The sequence below is a fragment of the Sphaerodactylus townsendi genome, unplaced genomic scaffold (assembly GCF_021028975.2).
Source record: "Sphaerodactylus townsendi isolate TG3544 unplaced genomic scaffold, MPM_Stown_v2.3 scaffold_19, whole genome shotgun sequence".
In the NCBI taxonomy this organism is placed as follows: Eukaryota; Metazoa; Chordata; class Lepidosauria; order Squamata; family Sphaerodactylidae; genus Sphaerodactylus; species Sphaerodactylus townsendi.
The window spans coordinates 652,945-675,260 of record NW_025950352.1 but is presented as its reverse complement, the minus strand read 5'-3'; the positions used below and the strand labels follow the sequence as shown (position 1 = coordinate 675,260).

General features: G+C 57.5%; 1 protein-coding gene across 1 annotated transcript; it reads right to left on the bottom strand.

Annotated features, from left to right (window-relative positions):
• Positions 1-6,529: 6,529 nt before the first annotated feature.
• On the bottom strand, positions 6,530-19,967 carry LOC125425076 (sphingomyelin phosphodiesterase 5-like). Its single transcript, XM_048482560.1, has 8 exons — positions 19,671-19,967; positions 11,587-12,571; positions 10,345-10,417; positions 8,819-8,959; positions 8,621-8,710; positions 8,229-8,292; positions 7,831-7,981; positions 6,530-7,397 (listed from the first exon to the last, which is right to left on the bottom strand). The coding sequence occupies exons 2-8, from the start codon at positions 12,514-12,516 to the stop codon at positions 7,293-7,295; spliced, it is 1,554 nt and encodes a 517-aa protein (XP_048338517.1). The 5' UTR covers positions 12,517-12,571; positions 19,671-19,967; the 3' UTR covers positions 6,530-7,292.
• Between the last annotated feature and the right edge of the window lie 2,349 nt (positions 19,968-22,316).

Sequence of the window (22,316 nt, the reverse complement as noted above, 5' to 3'; positions counted from 1 at the left end):
GCTTGCCTCAACAGGCTTTTCTGGGAGACGTTGCCAAAAAGGGGGCGGCACTTGCTTGGTCCTGGACTCCCGCCGTGAGCTGCGTGTGGGCAGTGCCCTTCTGCAGGGGGCCCAGGGCCGGGTTTCCTTGCTTGAGAGTCCCTGTTTCTTGTGGCAGGCCGTGGCCTCCTGCCTACATTTGCAGGGCTGACTGCAGGGGCCCTACTGGGCGGGGCGGGGCAGGGGGGGGAGAGAAGGAACATTTTGTTTCCCGACAGCAGGTATTCATCTCATGGCGCCAGATAGCTCATGGACTACAATTCCCAATTGGCCATGGCAGATAGCAGGGGCTGGATGGGAATTGTAGTCCATGAATCACCTGGAAGCTTGCTAGAGGTGGACACACCCCTGCCCCACAGCCTCCGGAAGCCGGATTAATCAAAAAAACTGCACCGTTCGATGCCTCCCCTTTGTTTCCCAGCCAAGGGCACGCACTCACATCAACGGACCAGTGACAATGCTGAGATTAAAGCCAGGTCCCGCCCACTCCCGGGTTGGGGCTCTTCCAGTGGCTCTGTTTCTGCCGGCTGGTGGCATGATGGGCTGTCTGGGGTTATAGCACTGGGCGGGGGATCTGTGGGGTGGTGGTATTATCCCTTCCATACCAGGTCCCCAGTCGTAATCTCGGAATCATTTTCAAGGGTGGGGGTCTGCCCTTTAAGGCCTTACGCGCCCTGGGGACCCTCGTATCTTCTCGACCGCATATTACCCCATGGCATGTCCCTGCTCGACCTCCGCTGCCGGGCAGAGGCGCAATTTACCGGAGATCCCTCGGCCTCTATGATGGCGGCTGGCTCTCCACTTCGAGCCAGGGCCTTTACAGCCCTGGCTCCCCTGCCTTTCGGTAAACACTCTCCCTCCCAAGCTGTCCGGACTCGCCAAGGGGGACCTCCGGTGATTTCCGCAGGGCCTTAAGACTGGGTTGTTCCCCCGGGCCTTTGGAGAGACCAGCCGCTGAGTGTGTGTGCCCCCCCCCCCCCATTCCATGGGTCCCCAATACCATCGGGGTTTATCCCTGGGGTCCATGGGTCTTTAATATCATCTCCAGATCCTCTCTTCCACAGGAGGACTGAGTTTGGCGAGATGCCGCATCTTGGGAAATAACTGCTGCTTTTATCCTATATTTATAGGAAGTGTATTTTTTGATGATTTTATATATGATTTTTGAGTATGTTGCACATACATCGCCTCCCAGAGCCCTTCGGGATGGGGCGGTATATTCAAATTAAATAAATAATAAATAATAATAATAATACCCTCCCAAGCCCCTTCTTGCAGGGATGCTGGTGCTCAACAACGCCACCTTTGGCAACGGAAAAGCGTGAGCTAATACCATGGTGACGTGCAAAGCCGGGGCCCAAAGCTGGTCCCAGCTGGCACGGGCAGAAGCTGGTGTTACACCCACATGACAAACACCGCATCCCGTATCACTGACCCAGGGATTTTGAGAAGCGGTGGGGTGCTTCTTGGGAGAAGGCCACATCAGTGGGGATTCCCAGCTGCCAGTGCAGCTGGGGATCCAAGGCGGTGGAGGCTACCGGGCGGAGTAGGCATGCCGCTCCTGCCTGCAGCCGGGAGTGGAGCTCTGCCCTGGCAAGCCGGGGCGCCCCCTTGAGTACCGTGGCAGTGGGTGGAGCTGCTGCATCTTCTGCATCGCGTTGGTTGTGCCAGGGGTCCCTTTGCCACTGGTGCAAAGTGTGGGCTGGGAAGGCCTTGACTCTCCCGGGTGCCTGCAGCCCTGGCAGGTGTTCCAGTGCGTGAGAAGGGGAGGGCGGGGTGGTGGTTAGACTCCCGCCTGCCCATGGGTCTGCCTGTCCTGGGCTGCAAGTGTCAGGCCCCATGGAAAGTGGGTGGTGAGCCCCTCCCTCCTGCCTCCTCCAGGTATCCTGTGATCTTGAAGTGCTTTGAGCTGGGCGCTGCAGGCACTGGGGGGGTGCTGGGCAGTTCCGAGGTGGGGACGGGTCCAGCTGGGAGCTGCAGTTCCGCGAAGCATGAGACATTTGGTCCTGTCGTGCTGAGCGAAGCCGGCGAGCCAGCCTCCGCCTGCACGCCTGACAAGGTGAGGGGCATCGCGTGCCTGGGACGAGCTCAGGAAGTCCGTGGGGGCAGGGCTTTGTGGGTCTCTGTGCCCTCTCTGCTTCTCCCAAGGGTGTCCCTTCCATGGGCGAAAAGCGGTGTCCTGCTCTTGCTGGGATCCAGTCCGTGGCACGCCCGGGTCTGGGCCCTCCAAGGGTGAGGTGGGGGCAGGGCGAAACTCCCAAAGCCCTGATGATGTCATGGCGGCAGCCAGGGAAGTGGAGGGGCAACTCTGGACTCCAGAGGGAGAGGAGAGGGAACAAGGCCCACTGGCCACTCTGCTCATACTTGAATTCGGAGGCAATGGCGAGGCCCATCGGGACTGGGGAGCGAATGCTCCCGGGACGGGAGCAGTGGTGGAGGTGTGGCTGGGCCGGGCTGCGGGGCAAAGAGGGGCGCTTCTCCAGTGTGGTAAGCTCCCCGGAGTGTGGCAGGGCGTGCAGCGCGTGCGCCACGCAGGAGTGCCGCGGGCGAGTTTCTCAAGCCCGGGAGCATCTCCTTCAAGCCCTGGAGTGAGGGGGGGGGGTGGGCCGGAGGTGATGGGCGGAGGTGCCGGAGGCTTCACTGGCAAAGTGGGGGAGTGGGCGCATCATGCCCCTATTCCCATGGGTGGGATCCCCAAGGTCCATGGTCCTGTTTCTGGGCTCCAAGTGGATCACTGGGGGGGCACAGCCTTCAAGCTGTCTGGGCAAGCAAGAAGGGATTTGTGTGTGTGGGTGTGGGTGTGTCTGAGAACAGCCAGTGTGGGGACGGTGTGTGTGTGTGTGTGTTGCTTCATGGCAACTGGAAACGCGGGGGGGTTTTTTTTCTTCAGCTCAGTGAATTAAGTTATCCTGCCCTCATTGCAAGGAAGAGCTCAGGCGGACTCTCCTTTTGCTTCCTCTTTGCTTTTTCTTCCTCACAAGAACCCTGTGAGGTGGTGGGCGGGCTGAGAAGCAGTGACTGGCCTCAGGGAGACCCAGGGGCTTCCCTGCCAGCTCTAACAAGGATTGGAACCCGGGTCTTCGGAGCAGCCCAGCCGGGCCATTCTGTGCTCTCCCTGCTGCCCCTTGGCTGGTGGGGAGGGGTGGGGTAACCCAGCTTCCTCCCTGCCTCTGGAAGCCCCTCCCTCTGTTCCCTTCTCTGTCTGGACAGGTGGGAGAGTCTGGCTCCTCCTGGGCTGAACTCTGCTGATTCGACGTGGGACGGGCCGGACCAACCTAGCAGGGCAAGATCACCGGGTGGACGGTAAGGCTTCCTGCATGGTGCAAGACTCCCCCTCCCCCCCCCCTGCATCTAGGCTGGCAGCCCCCCCCCCCCGCATTGCCCTGCTGTGCTTTCCCCCCTCCAGGACATCTTCCGCCTGCAGACTCCTGGTGGGAGTGAGGGGGGAGCTTTGGACTCTCTGGACGGAGCCTGGGTAGCCGGGCGTAAGGAAGGGGCTGGCACTGCGGGGCCTCCCAGTGGCCGCACTTGCAGAGAGAGGCAGCGTCTGTGACCATCAGCCGGGCCCAGGAGACGGCATGAGGGCTTGGCCCCGGGGCCCTTCCGGCTCTTGGGCGCAGGCCTGGGTCCTCCGCCTGTTCCCCTCAGCAAAAGCTGCCCTGCAGGGGCCCGGGACCTGCCACCTTTGAAAGAACTGGGCGTGGTGTGCCTCGGTCCTGGGGGGCTGGCCCTCCCCTGCTCACAGGGGGGCCTGAGGGCTTTTGGGTGGTCATTCCAGCTGCCCTGAATGCTGCCAGTCCGAGCTCCGGGTTTTAAGCACTCCCCTCCTTTCCCACTCTGGGTGCCCTTCTCTGCAGAGGGGACAAGCTCTGCCGCGCTCCCAGCCAGCCAGGCCAGGCCTGCGGGGGTGCCTCCCGTGCCATGGTGTGGTGGTGGTGGGGCGCTGGCAGAATCCCCTGCCTTCTGGGCCTCCCTTTCCCTTGGCAAGAGGGCTCTTCTTTGGGGTCGGGGCTTCACTTCAGAGTTCTTGGGGTGAATAAAATCTTCATGGTCAATTCAGAACTTGCTTGTGGTTATGGTGGCAGAAGAGCTGGGGGGGGGGAGGGAAATATTAGCCCCCCGTCATGCTTGCCTGTGGGGATCAGGGGGGGCGGTGCACTCTCAGCCTGGGAGACTCCCCTGGTGCCATAGCTTCTCACTGTCCTGAACCTGCTTCTGAGGCTGCTCTTCTGGGGAGGGGAGGAGAGAGGTGCCTCCTCCTCCTCCTCCTCTTCTTCCTCCCCTCCCCCCTTCCAGAGGCACCCCTCTGTGGCAGGGGCGTAATGCCCATTGGGCAAGGTGGGCAGCTGCCCAGGGCACCACCTTGTGGGGGGCATCAAATGCTGGGTCTGCTGGGTCTCGCTTTTTGGGTATTTTTAGTGGTTTTCCATTTTTGGCCTGCAGGGGTTAGGGTTAGGGTGGAGCAAAGAATGGGGGGTGGAGCACCACCTTTGAGGGTCCATAACCTTGGACCCCCTAAACCAAACTGCAGCAAACTTTGGGGGTCCCATCAGGACAGTTTCCAGATGATACATCACTCCTGAAATTTTTTCTGTCGAGTAGATCAAAAATGCTTCCTCCCCCTGCAGGAACATCCTGCAGAATTCTGCCTCCAAGAATCTTTGTTCTGCAATTGAGTTTTCTGTATTGCTGTCAATGGGGGGCTGCAGGTGGGGGGGGGGCACATTTCTTGAAGGCACAGTCTTCAAACTTTCAGTCTCTGAGCCCAGGGAGACTGCTCCGATGATACTTCTGAGAGGTTTGCAGTGCAGTTGGTTCAGGGGCCAAAGTTATGGACCCTCAAAACTGTGTAGCCGTCCTCATCTCCTATTAGCTCCTTATCAGAAATAATGGGGGCACTCCCCTTTGGGAGTCCATAACCTTGGGCTCCTTGAACGCAAAACCTCACCTAAACCTGGGGTAGCATAAGGACAGTCTCCTGATGATACGCTGAAATTTTTGGTGCGCTGATATGTCTAAAAATGCACTCCCTTTGCAGGCAATTCCAATGTCCTGGTGCAAAAAAAAAATTTGGTCGTGGTGGGAGTGGGTCACCCATGGTGGGGAGCATCCAACTCAGGCTCTTTGCCTCCAGGGCTACAGTTTGCCTCAGCTACTCTCTGCCCCTGTGGCTCCCTCATGCCTCTTGCTTCTGCTCTTTTGCAGGGTCCCAAAGAGGCTCTTTCTACTCCCTGGGCTACTGTGCAGTACTCCTTTGCCTGTCCTGCCAAGACCGGGAGGGGGAGGAGGGAGAGGAGGAGGAGAAGGGGGGCAGGACGCCTCCCACCACTCCTCCGCTGTGTCAGAGGAGGGAAAGGAGGTTTTGTGCTTAAGCAGCCACGGAGCAACAGGTGAGGGAACGGGTGAGGGAACGGGCAGGCCTGACCGTGTTGGCTGGATGGGGGGGGGGGGGGCGGCTGTCGCAATCCTAACCTGCATTCCGAGGTAAAGCATGCAAACCGGGATGCAGACCACATTTTAGGACAGGGATCGTGGAGGGGTCCGGGATGGGCCTGCGGGTAGAGGCAGACTGGAGCTCCAGAGCCCCACCCGGATATGACACCTGGATATGAAGCAGCACCTGGGGCCTGCCACGCCCCTCCCGCTCCTGCCAAAACACCGCAGACCTTTTCTCCGTCCCTCTGAGTGGGGGCTCAACTGCCGGCTGGCAGGACCCTGAGGAGGGTGGGGACGAGGGCAGGAAACAGCCTGCTGCCCCCAGTGTCTTGCCAGCTGCAGCCAGAGGCCGAACACACGGGGGGGGGGAAGAGAGGGTGTAGGGTAAAAACGCCTCCCAGGTGAGTGGGCGCCTGGGTGGTCTTGCTCTCTTTAGATCTGCCGGGCTGTTCCTAAATCACAGCCCTCTGTCTCTGGCAAAAAACGCCTCCCAGGTGAGTGGCGCTTGGGTGGTCTGGGTCCTTAGATTCAAGCCGCTGCTCCCAAATCACAGCCCTCCTGTTCCTGAGGCCGGGGGGGGGGGGGGGGGCTCTTCAGCCAACCTGTCCAGTCTCCCTGTGAACCAGGAGCCACTCTGTGGCCTGCAGCTTCCGTGGCAAGAGCCTGGCCTCAGTGTGGGGCCTCCTGGTCTGCCTGCGTGTCTCCCAAGGACAGGAGGCCAAGAGGCGAAGGGCTGCGGCCCCTCCTGGCTCAGGTGCGTTCTCTCTCGCAGCAGGTGAGGACAGTGCGCTTGTGGGGGGTGGGGAAGGCCGTGGAGGGTGCAGACTGAGCCAGTAGCCGAGCTGATGGTCTTACTGATCCCTCTTATGGGAGTGCTGTGTTTGGGGCCTGCAAGCAGCAGTCATTTCAGCGTGGTTCCAGGGGGCACCAACCAGGTGTGGCGGAGTCCCCCAGAGCCCCGTCCCTCCCCCCGATTCCTGTGAGACGGAGAAAAAACTGCCCCCGATGCTCCCACAGGAACGAGGAGCCCTTTTGGCACATTGACCACGGACGGTTTTTTGTTTGCTTGTTTTGTTTGTTTTTTATTCATTTTTCACAAGTATTTTGGAAGCAAAGAATTGAAGTCTGCAAAGGATGTGTTCATTTTTGGTTCCACGACACAAATTTGGACAAAGTAACTCTCAACAATGTTATATTCTGGATGATTTAAAGTGATTCTGAACAATTTTATATTCTGGACAATATGCATGAAAACACTTTACAAAATCCAAATCACAAATGCAGAAACGAAGAAAGGTAATGATGCAGGCTGGGAGGCAGGGGATCGGGGGGGGGGGCGTGGGGGGAGTTTTGGGGTGAGGGTGGGCTGCTGCAGCTACACATTCTTCCCAGCGAGCTTACCTCTGGGCACCCCTGCTCACTCCTGGTGTGGCAACCCTGAGATGGGGATTTAGCTGGCTCAGGCCCCACGGCTTACTGTGCAGGCAGAAAAAGCTGGCCCGTGGGGAACCCGTGTTTTGTTGACTGAGCTGGGGCCGGGGAAACGTGCTCCGCCCTGCTGGGCAACCGGGGCTGCCCACCCGCCCCGGCTATCAAGAGCCACCCTCACTCCAGCCCAACAAAGACCCACCAGAAGCCGCCATTCCTTCACTTCCCGGCTGGCAGCTGTTCCCTTTTTCATTGTCCGGCAGGGGGCCACCTGCCCTGCTCTCCAGATGCTGGCACAAGGTGGGGGCCATGCCCAGCCCTTAAAGGGGCACCTTGGTCTCCCTCTGCCATGGAAATCCCCGTCTTCCTGGTCCTGCAGGGTTTGAGTGTCATGCTCCAGGCTGGGCCACGGGAGCCACCATGAGTTGCAGCCCCACGGGCATGTGGTCAGTGCAGCAGGCCAGCTGGGTGATGAAAGAGACCCTCTCCACAACCTGGGTACAAAGAGCGGGAGGCAGCCAAGTCAGAGTGTGGGGCAGCAAGGGGGCAGCAAGAGCACGGGGAGGGGCGGGGCAGGGCAGGGCAAACCTCAGTGACCACAACACCCTGTTTGTGCCAGGGAGAATCTGCCTCCACAGAGCAGGGAGCCCCGCCCCACGATCTTCTCCCTCCACATAAGAGCCAAGGGAAGGGGGTGCAGTGATTGACATGCGGCATTCACTGCCAGTGGGTTTAGTGGTGGCCACAGGTGGCTTCAAAGAGGGATTTACGGATTTGTGAAAGCAGGGAGCATCAGCGGTGCAGCAGCAACCAACGCCTGCAGCCCTGTTCCAAGGGGAAGCATGGGGGCCACTCGGGGCCTCCAGCCCAACTTCTGCCTCCCCCACCCACCCCCAGGCCTTCCACGGCCACACCCGGTCTGCTCACCGTTTTCAGCTGGGCGGGGCCCTCGTGCTCCCGGTAAAGGATGTAGTCGATGCGGCGCCCCTCGCTGTCGCTTGCTGAGAGGCCGGGGCATTCCTTCACCCGGATGGGGCCTGCCAGGTACTTCTGCCGCCCCTCTGCATGCTCCAGAGTCCTGGAAGGGAAAGAGGACAACTGCAACCCAGCCAGGGCCCACCTGGAGCAACGGCCCTCACAGGCCTTCCCCAACTGCACCTGGAGGAGTGCACTGGCAGCCCCAAGGAAGACACACCCACACACACCCACGGCCAAGGTTTGGGGAGTGGCAGAGACGAGGACCAGTCCTGCTGCCGCCCTCTCCCACAGTACCCGGCTCTTCGCTGGAGAAGGACCTGACCCCTCCCCACTCTCCTGACCCTCACCTCTTCATGGACTCCGGGGTGGCTACGGCATCATCGTAGATCTCCAGGCAGTTCAACAGGGTGCCTGTGGAGGTCAGGGCAGCCGTTTTAGCCTCTGGCAGGCAGGACGCTCCCTCCCCACCACCCCACCATTTCCCCGTGCCGAGCTAGCGGGAAAGCTCCCGTGTCAGGCTGGAGGTCTGGGCAGCTCTCGGCCACAGGCCTCCCCTCCGTCCCCCCCCCAGCTTGTGCACACACGTCCAGAGCCAGCCTGACGGGGTGCAGGAGTGGCTCTGGATGCCCCCCCCCCACTGCAGCAAGGAACGCCGCGGAGCCCCAGAAATCCCACAGAGCGCCTCCGCTCTGGGACTTCAGCCGGTCGGAGCGCTGGGGGAGTTGAGGGAGCCACCCACCGACAGCCCACGGCTTGTCCTGCCCCGGCCCAATGCGACATGGATCCGTGTACAGGCCGAAGATCTCGTGGGCTTGCTCCAGCTTGTCGTCTAGGGAGAAAGGGGCGTGTGAGAGGGGAGAGGGTGGCGGCGGCTCCAGGTGGCCCCTTCCGGCCGGTCTGCTGCCCCTCCCTCCTGCTACCCCTGCGTGGACCCCACCTGGAGAGCAGTTGTCGAAGTTCAGGTCCCCACAAAAGACGTCAAAGGCCACCACGTCCCCGGGCTGAGCGTGGGAATCCTGGAAGAGGCCCACCCAACGGAGAGCCAGGGTCAGCTGGTCACACCGCACCTGCGCATCCGCTGAGAAAGGGGGGACAGAAAGTGGGTGGTGTTAGCACTGGGAGCAAACCCTTCACAACAACACACATCAAGCGCTGCTGGGAGGAGGCCGGATTTGCTGGCCCTCCTTGGAGAAGCTCGCCCCCGCCCCAGACACTAGCCAGGGGAGAAGCTGGTTCAGAGCCACTGCAGGCAGGGATAGGTTCAAATGAGCCCGGACCCTCTCTTGCATGATATAGTATTCCATGCAAAGACTGGCCGGGGGGGGGGGGGCCTCTTGCCTTTATCTAGGGGCCCAAGTCCAGGAGTTCAACTCCCCCTTGGAGCAGCAGTGGCGTAGGAGGTTAAGAGCTCGTGTATCTAATCTGGAGGAACCGGGTTTGATTCCCCGCTCTGCTGCCTGAGCTGTGGAGGCTTCTCTGGGGAATTCAGATTAGCCTGTGCACTCCCACACACGCCAGCTGGGTGACCTGGGGCTAGTCACAGCTTCTCGGAGCTCTCTCAGCCCCACCCACCTCACAGGGTGTTTGTTGTGAGGGGGGAAGGGCAAGGAGATTGTCCGCCCCTTTGAGTCTCCTGCAGGAGAGAAAGGGGGGATATAAATCCAAACTCTTCTTCTTCTTCCCTCTGGGAAATGATCTTGGAGGGGGAAACCAGCTTTATGGGAGCCCTCCCCCCACTTCAAACAGCACCTGGAGACCCGCCTTGAACCAAGGGGTGTGAAAAGACTGAAATAGCACCTGCACTGACAACATTAAAAAGACCCTATCAAATTAGCCAGAAAGTGCTGCTGAAAAGCCTGGTTGGCAGCAAAACCAGAGCGGGTGGAGATTCATCCGGTCTTCTTCAGTGGGGCCCGATGAGACCCCACCCCCTACTTGCGGGTGCTGAGAGCAGCTCCAGCTGTCTTAAGTAGCCTGTGGTCACAGCGAAGCCTGCTGTGAAAACAGCTGGAAGGGCCTCTTCCATATTTCATGGCAGCCCCCTCTGGTTAGCAGAGGCCACGGACCCCCCTTCTGCTCTGCTGGGGGGCTTTCCTGGCTGGCCCTCGCGTGTGAGAGGGTGCTGGGGTCAGGGGTCATCTGGGCTGGCCCAGGCACTGCTATGCTTGCGGTCCTTGAGGGTCAGGGGGCAGCCGGGGCAGCCTGCTGGAGAGCCAAGAGGAAAGAGAAACCTATGCCTGATAGGCTGCCAACCTCCAGCTGGGGCCTGGATATCCCCCCGCATTGCAACTGCTGTCCAGATCAGTTTCCCTGGAGAAAAACAGCAGCCTTGGAAAGCGGGCCACGTGGCGTTGACGGCACCCGGAGCTCCCTCCTGCCCAGAACTGCCACCCCCCCCCCCGGCCCCCGGCCATGCAGTTGGAAACAGGCACCAGTCTTCTGCAGAAGGGGACCCACACTTACACTCTGGGGCATGCAGGTGGGTGCAGTTCAGGTATCCCACAATCCTTTGCCCCTTGGAAGCTCCCAGCTGCACCTGAGACATGCAAAGCAGGAAGTGTTACAGGCAGGCAAGGCGGAACAAGCAAAGCAGGACAGGCGCGCGGGCCCCCCCAGCCCCGCCAACCCCAGGCAGGACGGCCCCTCCCCCATCTCTACCGGCAGCCAGAAGAAGAAAGGAACAGCCAGCCCTGCCCCCACCCCGGTGCCCCCCCCCCAGATGCGGGGGCAACATGATGTCCTCCCCAGGCCAGTGTCCTCGCAAGAGGGCCCCAGATCAGGTGACAAGACAGCAGTGGTGTGCCTAAACAACACGGTGTCCGGGGCAAGGACCCGGCCGGCGCCTGGCAGCTCCCTCCATATTGGGGTGCGCTGGCCTCTCTTGTGGTGTCGTGCCTGGCGGCTCCCTCTGCACCAAAGCTGGTGAGTGTGGCTCAGACACGGGGGAGCTGCCTGGCACCGTGCCATAGGAGATGCTGGTGTAACCTCCATGCTCAGAATGGGTTGACCCAGTAAGGGGTGGAGACTCAAAGCAGCAGGAGGCTGCAGAGCTCTTTGGAGGACACAAGGCTATCAAACTCGGACCTTGGTTTGAATAAGCCCTGAACACCTTGTTAAGGTAACTGCAATATTGTTGGGAACTACTGGGAAGGGAGTTGTTTGTTTTTGCTATGTTGGAGTTTATTGTTTCAAGGTTTCTTTTTTATGTTTGTAATGGGTGAGAGTTCTCCTGGAAACCTTCATCATGTTGCATCCTGTTCACCCAGCCCTTGGAGTCTTCAGGAGCCAACCCACTTGCAAAGAAGAATTGGACTTGGCAGCATCAGTAGACTGTAAATATAAGGACTTGAAAATGCAACCTGAACAGGACCTTGAAGTGGGATGTAAATGTTGATGTTTGATGTTATATGTAAAGAAAGTAAACCATGTTTTAAAAAATTTTTGTTGTTGCAAACTCATTCCAAGTTCTGCCCCACAGAACCCACAAGCTGAGGTTACACTGGGTGCAAGGAACGGGCTGGTGCCCCTCACGTGACCAGATAGCGTGCGCCCAGGGACATGTGACATCCCTGTGAGACAGATGCCAACCTGAGACCCTGGTGTCCCCCTGCCCATTAGAGGATGTAACACTGACCTCGCTTGAAGAAGGAAGGGTCTGCCCCAGTGCCAGGCAGCGCCCGCCCGCCCCCCAGCACCGCCCCTCACCTGCACACAGAGCAGTCCTTTGGCGGCGAAGGCGTCTTCCCCCCTGCCGTTGGGGTAGCAGTGGTATTGCACGGCCAGCAACGGGTAGCGGCTGGCCAGGAAGAGCCCGCTGTTCAGCAGCTTCAAGGCCGAGCAGCCCAGCATCCCGTAGGTGCCCACGTTGTGGATGATGTGCTCAAAGTGGGGGCCGAGGAGACGCAACAGGCGCGCAGCTGCATCCTGGTCAAACACTTCCTGCAGGCACAGGAAGTCCATGTCCGCAGGGAAGGAGGCTGCGATCTCGCAGGGAAAAGCGGCCTTCCCTTCCCAAAGGGGCACCTCGACGGCCACTTCGCTGTCGGCTGCAGGGGGGCCGTGGCAGGCCCGTGGCGGGCTAGACTCAACGGCCCCGTACTCCCGCCCACCGGGGCTGCTGCAGGCGTTGCCTCTAGACCGCCTCTTGTGGGGCAGGGCGGCGCGTCGTCCGGACCACACGAGCGCTTCGGCAATGTGTGCGGCACGCCACTGGGTCTGTGCCAGGTTGCTGAACTTGGCCAGGCCTTCCGGCAGGAGGCAAACATTGGCGCTGACGAAGTGGAAGGCCCTGCCCTTGCCGGGAACCACCCACTCCTCTGGCGAGGCCAGGCTGGGCGTGTGCTGGTAGGCGAACGGGCGGCGGGCCTTCTGGAGGGGCAGCCACAGCAGGAAGCCCAGCAGGCACAAGGGGGTGGAGAAGACCAGGAGCAGAAGCAGGACGAGCCCCTTGGCCAGGGCCTGCAGAGCGTGGGGCAGTGGGCATGGCTGCCTCCGGGGCTCCCGCTTCTCCGCCGTGGTCTGCTGCAGGCCCAGCAGCTGGCTCAGCAGCCAATAGCTCGGATACAGGAGCTCTCTGGCCACGGCATCCGCAGCCCCCAAGAAGCGGTTGGAGTAGGGGGACGGTCGCAGACCCATGGCTGCTGGGAGCTGTCGAGTGGTAACAGGACTGGCCGCTTGGTCACCGCAGGCGCTGCAAGAGAGAAGGAGCAGGCATGAGGAGGAGGAGGAGGCGCCAGGGCCCTGGGAGTTCTGCCACCACCCCCCCGCCATAGAGAAGCAATGGGCTCTAGACTGCTGCAAGGTGATAACCGTTGGGCTACCCTTGAAGACTGTCTGGAAGTGCAGCAGGTAAAGAATGCAGCGGTGAGGCTGTTGACCGGAGTGGGACGTAAGAACCGAATCACTCCAGTCTTCCCGCATCTACACTGGTCTCCGTTCTTCCAGACCCCATTCAAAGTGCTCGTCTTGATCTTTAAAACCCTGAGTGGTCTGGAACCCACACACGTCAAGGACTGCCTTCTCCCACAAGAACCTACCTGTACACCCCCCCACGCAGTCGTCTGAAGTGAGATGGGTGGCAACCCAAGAATGGGCTTTTGTGGTTGTGGTGCCAAAACTTTAGAGCTCCCTCCTTGGGGAGATTCGCTTCTTCCCCTCCCCCGGGGTCTTTTGCCAGCAGTTGAGTCGTTTGGGGTTTCGTCTGGTGTGCCCCCGAGAACATTGATTGGCCCTCCTTCCTGGTTCAAGTATTGTTTGTTTGTGTGTTTTATTTAATTATTTTATAATGTTAAATGTATTTTTAATTGTTTAAACATTTTAATTTTTTTTTAACATACATCAGCTTGGAGACCCTGATTAGGTGGAAAGGAGGCAGAAAAATATGGGGTTTTTTTTCAAATGAATAGTACTTTGGGGCTGGCGCCAACTCCCCAGTATTTTAGAGCTCTTCTATTTTTGAAACCACACCTGCTCAATCACAACCTGGGCAGGCAGCAGGGCCCTTGGGAGGGGCCGAGGAGGCTTTGCCCATTTGGAACACGGAGCATAACTGTAAGAAGCTGCCGGGTGCCTGGAAATCTTCTGCCGCGTCGTCAAGAAATGCTCCGGGGGGAGGGGGGGGGCACACACCCAGCCAGGCAGGTGAGATGCAGGGGGGGCTTTTCTCCTTGTGCGTGTCATTTGCCAGCCACTGTTTAGACACTGTACTCCTACTGACACAGTCCAGAATTGCATTGGCTTTCTTGGATGCCGCCCCACACTGCTGATTCATGTTCAGTTTATGGTCTACTAAAGCCCCTTCCGCACATGCAGAATAAAGCACTTTCAATCCACTTTCAATGCACTTGGCAGCTGGCTCTTACTGCGCGGAATAGCAAAAAAAGGATTGCCAGCTTTGTTTTGCTGAACTTGGCTGGTCCTTTCGATTTTTATATTGATAATTCTGTGTTATATTGATATATTTGTGCTTTTTGCAAAAGTCGGCCTTAGATCCCCAGAAACGCCCACAAGGATTGGGGGCGGGGGGAAGGACTGGAAGGAGCAGAAACCTTGACGTCAGGGAAAATGTTGGGATTTCCCCTCTCTCACTAACCGTGAGGTTTTCAGAATCCGCAGCTCCGTAACACGAGCACGTCAGTGCAGAAATCTCTGCCCTGAAGGAAACGTTCTCTCGCTGCAGGGGACAGCACGAGTGCATCATCGGCCTAGGTCTCAATGGCCATCTCTACTGAGCCCTGCTGCAACTCCCTTCCCTCGTCGTGTGTTTTTGCCATGTTGAGTAACATTGCCCTCGCAAGAGAAGTAGGAAAAGCAGGAACTGGGAAATTCTGCCCTCTCTTTGTCACCTGTTCGAATTTCACTTTCCTTTCCCCGTAATGGGCCTCCCACTTCCTTGTTCTATTTCCCCCTTTGAACATAACAAAAGACCCTTCTCTTCCTCCTTGTGCTGAGCATCTCTTGCCAGCCTGAGCCCCTGCTGAGCCCCCCTGCCCTCTGCCTGCAAGTCCCGGCTGTTTCTGTTCCTCCTGGGTTATACGCAGTGGTGGGATCCAAAAATTTTAGCAACAGGTTCCCATGGTGGTGGGATTCAAACAGTGGCGTAGTGCCAATGGGGACGGGCGGGGCACGCCGGGGGCATGACCGGGCATTCCGGGGGCGGGGCATTAATAATTTCTCTGTTACTGTAAAAAACTCTTACTGTAAAAAAAAAAAGTTCCTAATGTCCAGCTGGCATCTTTCTGTCCATAATTTAAACTCATTATAGCAAGTCCTATCGTCTGCTGCCAACAGAAACAACTACTTCTCCTCTAATTGACTGCCTGTCAAATACTTACTACTTTCAAATACTTAATTTTGTTTCTAGAAATCAAAAGGAGGATACTTTCCTTAAACAAGGAACTTTACCATATTTCTAAAACAGCCCAACAGGGAGAATGATCCCGTTTTCTACCTTCGCTAACCAGCCACATGGGAAACAACAGGGCTTTATGATTTTTGGACCTAATGGAATTTCTAACGGAAAAGCAGACCCAATTAGTAGCCCCCTCTCAGCACACACAGATAATTAGTAACCCACTCTCGGGAACTGGTGAGAACCTGCTGGATCCCACCTCTAGTTATACGGCCCCTCTTCCATTTTCTAAACGAGTCTTTTTTCATTCTCCTTTTCAGCCTCCGCTGCCCACCACCAGAGAAGGATGCAACCAGGATCAGGACCACTGCCTGTGGAGAGAAGGAGCTTCAATCCCACCCCCAGCTCAAGGGTGACGCTATTTTTTCCTGTTGGGGAAACTCGTGTTTTGTATGCAGTGAGATGTGACTCTTGAAAGCTCACGCTGATCTGAATTTGAGTCATTGAGATGCTCCACCAACTTCTGTTTTATTAAATGTACATGTTGTCATCCGTTGTTGGCAAATGTTGCCAATGGGCTAAAATGCCCAGGGGCCTATTTGGGTCAGGACAGTGGCATTGTGGGAGACTTTGACCTGCTTCCCTGCAGACCCTGTAGTCCCAATCCACATGGGTCTCTTGAGTACCTGGAAACAAAATGGGGAATGCCCGGAACACGCTGGCTGAAAAGCCACGTTCAACAGGAGGCCAGCAGCACCTTAAAAACGAGCAAAAGGCATCTCAGCAGCTTCAGGGAGATGATTATTTATTTATTTAATCTCAGAGTTGAGTTGGAAGGGACACCCCCCCCCCGCCCCCCATGGTCATTCAGTCCACCCCCCTGCCAACACAGGAACTACAATATCCCCAACAAGTAACACATGACTCAGTTAAGGAGGTTTCCCCCACTCCACCCCACCACCACCTGGCTGTGAGGCTACTGTTATCCACTGGCCATAATCCAGGCTAGTACACCCTATCCCACAAACACAATCCAGGAACTAAAAATACGTGCCCGTAGGTGACTCAAGCACAGGCTCCTATCCTCAGCCTATACATTGAGTCACAAAATGTGCACACAGAGTGCCTATTATGTACCATTCATTTTTATTTATTTTATTAGGTTTGTATTGTGCCCTGCCCCAAATGGAATCAGGCTCAGGGTGGCTAACAACATACAAACGTACGATCCATTAAAACGCGCAAGACCTATCAATTTAAGTCCCCGTCAGGGCCCCAATTATTTCATGTCATTCACATTACCTAGGATGACCAACCAAGGAGGGAGGCAGGCAAGGAAGAAACACAGAAGGGCCAAACCAGGTCAGTTATGAAAATCACCTGGAGGAAGGCAACCAAGGAGGGAGGCCAGCACTCCTGCCGCCTCCACTGGGGGTCTGCTGGAACGTCTCAGTCTTAAAGGCTTGTTATCCAAGAAAGAAAGAAAGAAAGAAAGAAAGAAAGAAAGAAAGAAAGAAAGAAAGAAAGAAAGAAAGAAAGAAAGAAAGAAAGAAAGAAAGAAAGAAAGAAAGAAAGAAAGAAAGAAAGAAAGAAAGAAAGAAAGAAAGAAAGAAAGAGATCCCAAGATAATGTCCCCTAGGTTGGCTGGCCCTACCTGAACACCCCCCCCCACCCCAGATCCCACCCTGAGTAGGAGCCTGTGGACACAAGGACATTCCCTTACCCTCCTGCAGCCAAAGGCCTCATCCGTAAGCCATAAGCCGGGCTGGGACTTTGGAAGCCTCTCCTTGGTCCTTGGCCCTTTCAGAGGCCGGGGCTTTTGGCCCTGCTCCAGTGGAGGGAGGTGCCCAAAGCCAGATGGCCTCTTCTGCCCCAACCAGCAGGCAGGGAAGCCGACCCCTTTGGGTGGGGAGTGCCCAGCAGAGACCAGCTGCAGCTGGCGAGGTGGCCTATTTCCCACGAGGAAGAGCACAAGGCAACCTGGCCAAAAAGGGTGCTTGCGAGTCAAACAGCTATTGCATTAACAAGGCTGAGCACCAGTGCTGAGCCCCCCGTGCAGTGCCACGCCGTGCCCGTTGGCCTCCCCAGTAATCCAGACCTGCGTGTTGGTGCGGGATCTGTTAATGGATGGAGAGAGCTTGTGAACAGCACCCATGCCTGGCACTGCCAGATCTGAGCATGCCCAAACAAAACCGGCCGCTCTATTCCCCAGCAGGCTCCCTCCCGCCAAAGCTTCCCCAACTGAAACCGTTTGCTGGGCGCACACAGCTCCCCCAGGCTACGGAATGAGAGAGCCCGTGCAGGAAGCAGCAACCAGAAATCACGGTCCTTCACGTGGCAACTGCAAAGGGAGTTAAGGTGCCACCCTCTCCTGGTCTCCCCTGGAGGCACGGCAAGGCCACATGGAAGCCCCCTCAAGCCACCCGTGCCCCACCCTGGGCTGGATCGTGGTCAGTCCAGCAGGTTCTTGGCTTGAGTAGAACTGGTGTGAAGAACCATGAGAACATGGGCTCAGTTGGAACATTCCCATCCCATGCAGCGCATCAGTCAGCAGTCGAGCTCCAGGGGCACAAATGATGCTACTCCAGTCACGTGGGCAAACTGCTGTCCAGTCAAAGCCAACTGAAGGCAACCCACAGGGCTTTCAAGGCAAGGGACGAGGCGGAGGTGGGCTGCCGTTGCCTTCCCCTTGAGGGTCTCCCAGATTGGGCTGCACTCTGCCATCCAACAACACCATTAACAAGACCAAACAACATCATTTCAGGTGCTAGAAGCTTGTTAAGGAAGTCGGGTATGGCCTGTAATGCCTCCTGACGTTTCACCTGCATCTGATGCCCTCTGATGCAGGCGAAACGTCAGGAGAAAATGCTACTGGAACACGGCCATACAGCCCAGAAAACCCCACAACATCCCGGTGATTCCGGCCGTGAAAGCCTTCGACAATACAAATCCGTGTCATGTTGAGTCTTCCACTTTTCCTGTCGTCTTTTCCAGCAACTCTCGTCTTCTCGTCATGTGACTGAAGTACAACTGCCTCACTCTAGTCATTTCAGCTTCTAGGGACAGGTCAGGCTTCATTTGATCTGGGACACACTCGTGTGTCTTTTTGGTGGTCCGCAGCACCTGTAAAGCTCTCTTCTAACACCACATTTCAAAAGAACCCAATTTCTTCTTGTCAACCTTCATTGCCCAACTTTTACCCTCATACACAGTAATGGGGAATATTATAGCATGAATTACCTTGATCTTGGTTGCCAGTGATATATAGAATCTTAGAGTTGGAAGAGACGCCAAGGGGCCATCCAGTCCAACCCCCTGCCATGCAGGAACACACAATCAAAGGACTCCTGACATATGTTCGTCCAACCTCTGCTTAAAAACCTACATAAGACCATCAGAAAGAGCCTGCTGGATCAGACCAGAGTCCATCTAGTCCAGCTCTCTGCTACTCGCAGTGGCCCACCAGGTGCCTTGGGGAGCTCACCTGCAGGATGTGAAAGCAATGGCCTTCTGCTGCTGCTGCTGCTCCTGAGCACCTGGTCTGCTCAGGCATTTGCAATCTGAGATCAAGGAGGATCAAGGTTGGTAGCCATAGATCGACTTCTCCTCCATAAATCTGTCCAAGCCCCTTTTTAAAGCTATTCAGGTGAGTGGCCATCACCACCTCCTGTGGCAGCAGATTCCTCCAAAGGAGGAGACTCCACCACTCTCCACCACCTGCTTCCACTTAGGAATCTTTTCTAGCTCCTTCATGGCTGCCCTTCCTGGTCTTGATCTCCTTCTGATTTCTTGGTTTCAGACTCCCTTTGGGTTGATGATGGAGCCAAGGAATAGAAAATCTTACACAGCTTCTTTTTCCTCACTGTCTACCTCAGAGCTGAGTAATTCCCCAGCGGACATTCGTTGCTTCGGTCTTCTGGAGGTAGCCCGGCTTTGGCACTTTCTCCTTTAACTTTCCGCAGCGGTCATTTCAAGCCTTTGTTATTTCCTGCCAGTAGGGTGGCATCACCAGCCTCTCTTGAACTGTCCATGTTCCTCCCGGCCCCACCCCAATTTTCACTCCACATTCATCTAAATCTAATCCATGTTCTGCATACAGATTGAAAAGGTGGAGAGGTAAAATTCATCACTGGCTGATATCTCCGCCAATTGGAGACCATCCTGTTTGTTCACAGTCTTTCCTAGCAGTAATTGGTCTCTGGCGTCGGACCATCCTAGTGGGTCCCCTGCCCTTGAAGAGAGAGCTCGGCATTCTTCATCTGTGCCCTCCGCCAGTAGAGATCTGACTGTGGGCCAGGTTGCTGGATCACCCGTCCTGCCCAAGCCACCTTGGTGTGGAAAAGAAGACCCCATGTGTCGCCGCCAGCACGGCGTGGGACAGTCCACGGTTGCCATGACTGGCTGACAGCCGGCACAACCGACGTTTGACATCTGCCATCACTACCAGACCGGCCACCTGCAATATTATACTGCATCATTTTCAGGCATGATGAAAGCGAAGGCAGTTTGTTGCCCCGCTGGGAATGTGAGATTTACAGGAAGGAAATGAACTGGTTTCGTGGTTTCCAAAACCAGTAAGGGCAGCCCCAGCAGATGCAGCCTTTGCAGAGGTCCCGAGGGCGGCGGCGTGCAGGGCCAGGGCTCAGGGAGTGAAAGGAAGGCGTATCACACTCCCTGGAGGGAGGGAGGAAGAGGAGCCTCCCAGAGAGTCAACATCCTTCGGGGAAGCTGGAGCTCCAGCTGCAGAAGCGATTTTGGCTCGAAACGGGGAAGGAGCGCAGGGAAGGAGGCGCCTGGCAGCCACTCTGCTCCCTGCAGGCCGAGGCCGGCCCGGCCCCCCTGTGCCAAGCGCTGCTGCTCACCTGAGAGCCGTCCCCTCCCTCCCTGCCTGCCTCCCGGCCAGTCTTCCCGTTTCCTTGCTCCCCCTCCGAGCACCCACCTGGGGCATGGCGGTCCTGGGGCGGCAGGGGGGCGGCGGGCAGCCTCGTTGCCCGCCCGGCGGAGGTCCTCCCCGGGATAGCCGTGCAGGGACTTCGGGCGAGGAGGCGGCTCGCGAGGGACTGAGCTACCGCGTCGGGCCGTGGGCCACGAAGGCGCCCCATGCTTTAAATAGTGCGGATCTGAATCATGCTCCGTCACGGCCCGCCCGCCGCGCTCCGCAGAGGCATTCCTGAGCAGGCAAAGGGCCGCTGACTAACAGGCCTCGCTTGCAGCCACGCTGACTTCCTGCACCTGGCTGACTTTCTGCAGGTGAACTGGTGCGGGGGGGGGGGGGCTGAAGTGACGGCGGCGTGGGAGGGGCAGGCGCTGCCGGGCTGCTCTCCGCCAGGGGGCAAGCGAGAGAGCGCGCGCGGCTGCCCGGGACGGCCAGATCCAAGACGGTGCCAACCGACCGGGAGGAGCCGCCGGGGGGGGGGGGCGGGGCGCTCTGGCGTGTTCCTGGCGGCCACGCTTGCCTGCTCACGAGAGCGAGAGAGTCTGGCTCTGACTCAGGCGGCCACGCCAAAGGCCCGTGGGGATGGGAGCGCCGGGTGGTGCTGACGTGCGCGCCGGAGCTCTGCTCCCCTGCGGGTTGGAATAAGCGCACCTGAGTGGCGTTCACGCCCCACATTTGGCATCCCATCCGCGTGAACTGAGACCCTCCTCCTGTTGCCGGCCAGACGCTTCTTTAATGGGTGTTTCTGTTCACTGGCCCTGGCCGTGCGCGCAAGCTGGGACCCCTCAGACTTTTGGAACGAGAACCCTTCCCCCACAGGTGGCGAAGGTGCAGGCTTTGCATTCACTGCTATGGGATGAGTTTTGTGGTGCCAAGGAGAGTATGTTTGGAATATGCTGCCACAGGAGGTGGTGATGGCCACTCACCTGGATAGCTTTAAAAAGGGCTTGGACAGATTGATGGAGGAGAAGTCGATCTCTGGCTACCAATCTTGATCCTCCTTGATCTGAGATTGCAAATGCCTTAGCAGACCAGGTGCTCAGAAGCAACAGCCGCAGAAGGCCACTGCTTTCACCTCCTGCACGTGAGCTCCCAAAGGCACCTGGTGGGCCACTGCGAGTAGCAGAGAGCTGGACTAGATGGACTCTGGTCTGATCCAGCTGGCTTGTTCTTATGTTCTTATGGAGATCACTGGGGCAGGATTAATATATAAACAACCAAAAAGATTTGTTTATTTTGCAGGGTGAGTTTAAAGGAACAAACCGGCAGCCCAGGGCTCCAGGCACACAAAGGAGAGACCTGGCAGAGGCACCAAAACCAAACTGGCCACGACTTCAGAGCAGGGTTAGACTTTTCTCTAACGGCCCCAGGCAAAAACAGACATCCGCTGGATCCTCTCTCACCCAAAAGATCCCACTCGCATCATCCTGCTGGTTCCCCACAGCCAGACTAAATGCCACTGGGTTTGTATTGTCGAAGGCTTTCACCGCTGGAATCACTGGGGTGTTGTGGGTTTCTGGTTAACAGAATTAGGCATTCTCTCCTGATAGCGAGCCTGCATCTGTGGCTGGCATCTTCAGAGGATCTTATGGTAGTAAATATATACTCCACTTGCTTTACTACTATCAGATACCCTGAAGAGGCCAGCCACAGATGCAGGTGAAACATCAGGAGAAAATGCTACTGGAACACGGCCATACAGCCCGGAAACGCTGCAACCCGCCAGCATTGGGTTTGCTCATCCCCAGAGATAGGCCTAACAGCCGAGCCACCTTGTCTCTCCCACTGCCAGGCAGATGGCTACCCTTTGCTCGGGCAGCTCTTTTTCCTGAGCCAGATCTGAGCTGCCCCTGCTCTCTCGCCGTCCTGCCCACAAGCCTTGCTGTAGCTCAGGACACAGCCTATGGGTGGGTGCAGTCAGTGACACCCCCACCCAAGGGACTGCTTCATAACCTGGGGGGAGGGGAACGGGCCTCCCCTTCCTCTCACACCCAGCCTTGGCACCGCCCAATCAGGCACCCACAGCCACAGCTCACAGCAGGTGCCTTTGGGGGCAGCCAGCAGCACACACCCTGGCATGCAACGGGACAGTGTGTCTGTAGCCGGGGGGGGGGGGGCTGGGAGGGGTGCAGGTGGCGCTGCCCATCAGCCTGGCCCCTTGCCAGGACGCCTCCTCCCCTTCAGGTGGGGGACATGGGGGGGGACACCTGTGGAACTGTGGGCCAAACACTCATGGCATCATTGCTGTGCAGTATCACAGAATCATAGACGCCTAGAACTGGGAGAGACCTCGTCCAACCTCCTGTACAATGCAGGTGAAACACAACTACCTCCCCCTCCACTCTCCCAGTGGAACCCCCCCCCCCCCCACTCCAGGCTCAGAAGACAGCAAAAAAACCCCAACCCTCCAGGACCTCTGACCAGTCTGGCCTGGAGGAAAATGACCACCTGACTCCAACGTGGTGACTAGCCTGACCCTGGACGCGCAAGAAACAGCCACGCGAGCCAAGCACTGACGCCACCCATCCTGCCCTCCCTCTCATGATGTGCCCGGCCACAGAATCAGCCTGGCTGTCAGGCGGCCCTCTGAACAACCAGTTTGCAAGGAGGGGAGCCCGCCACCTCCCGAGGAAGCCTGTCCCACGGAGA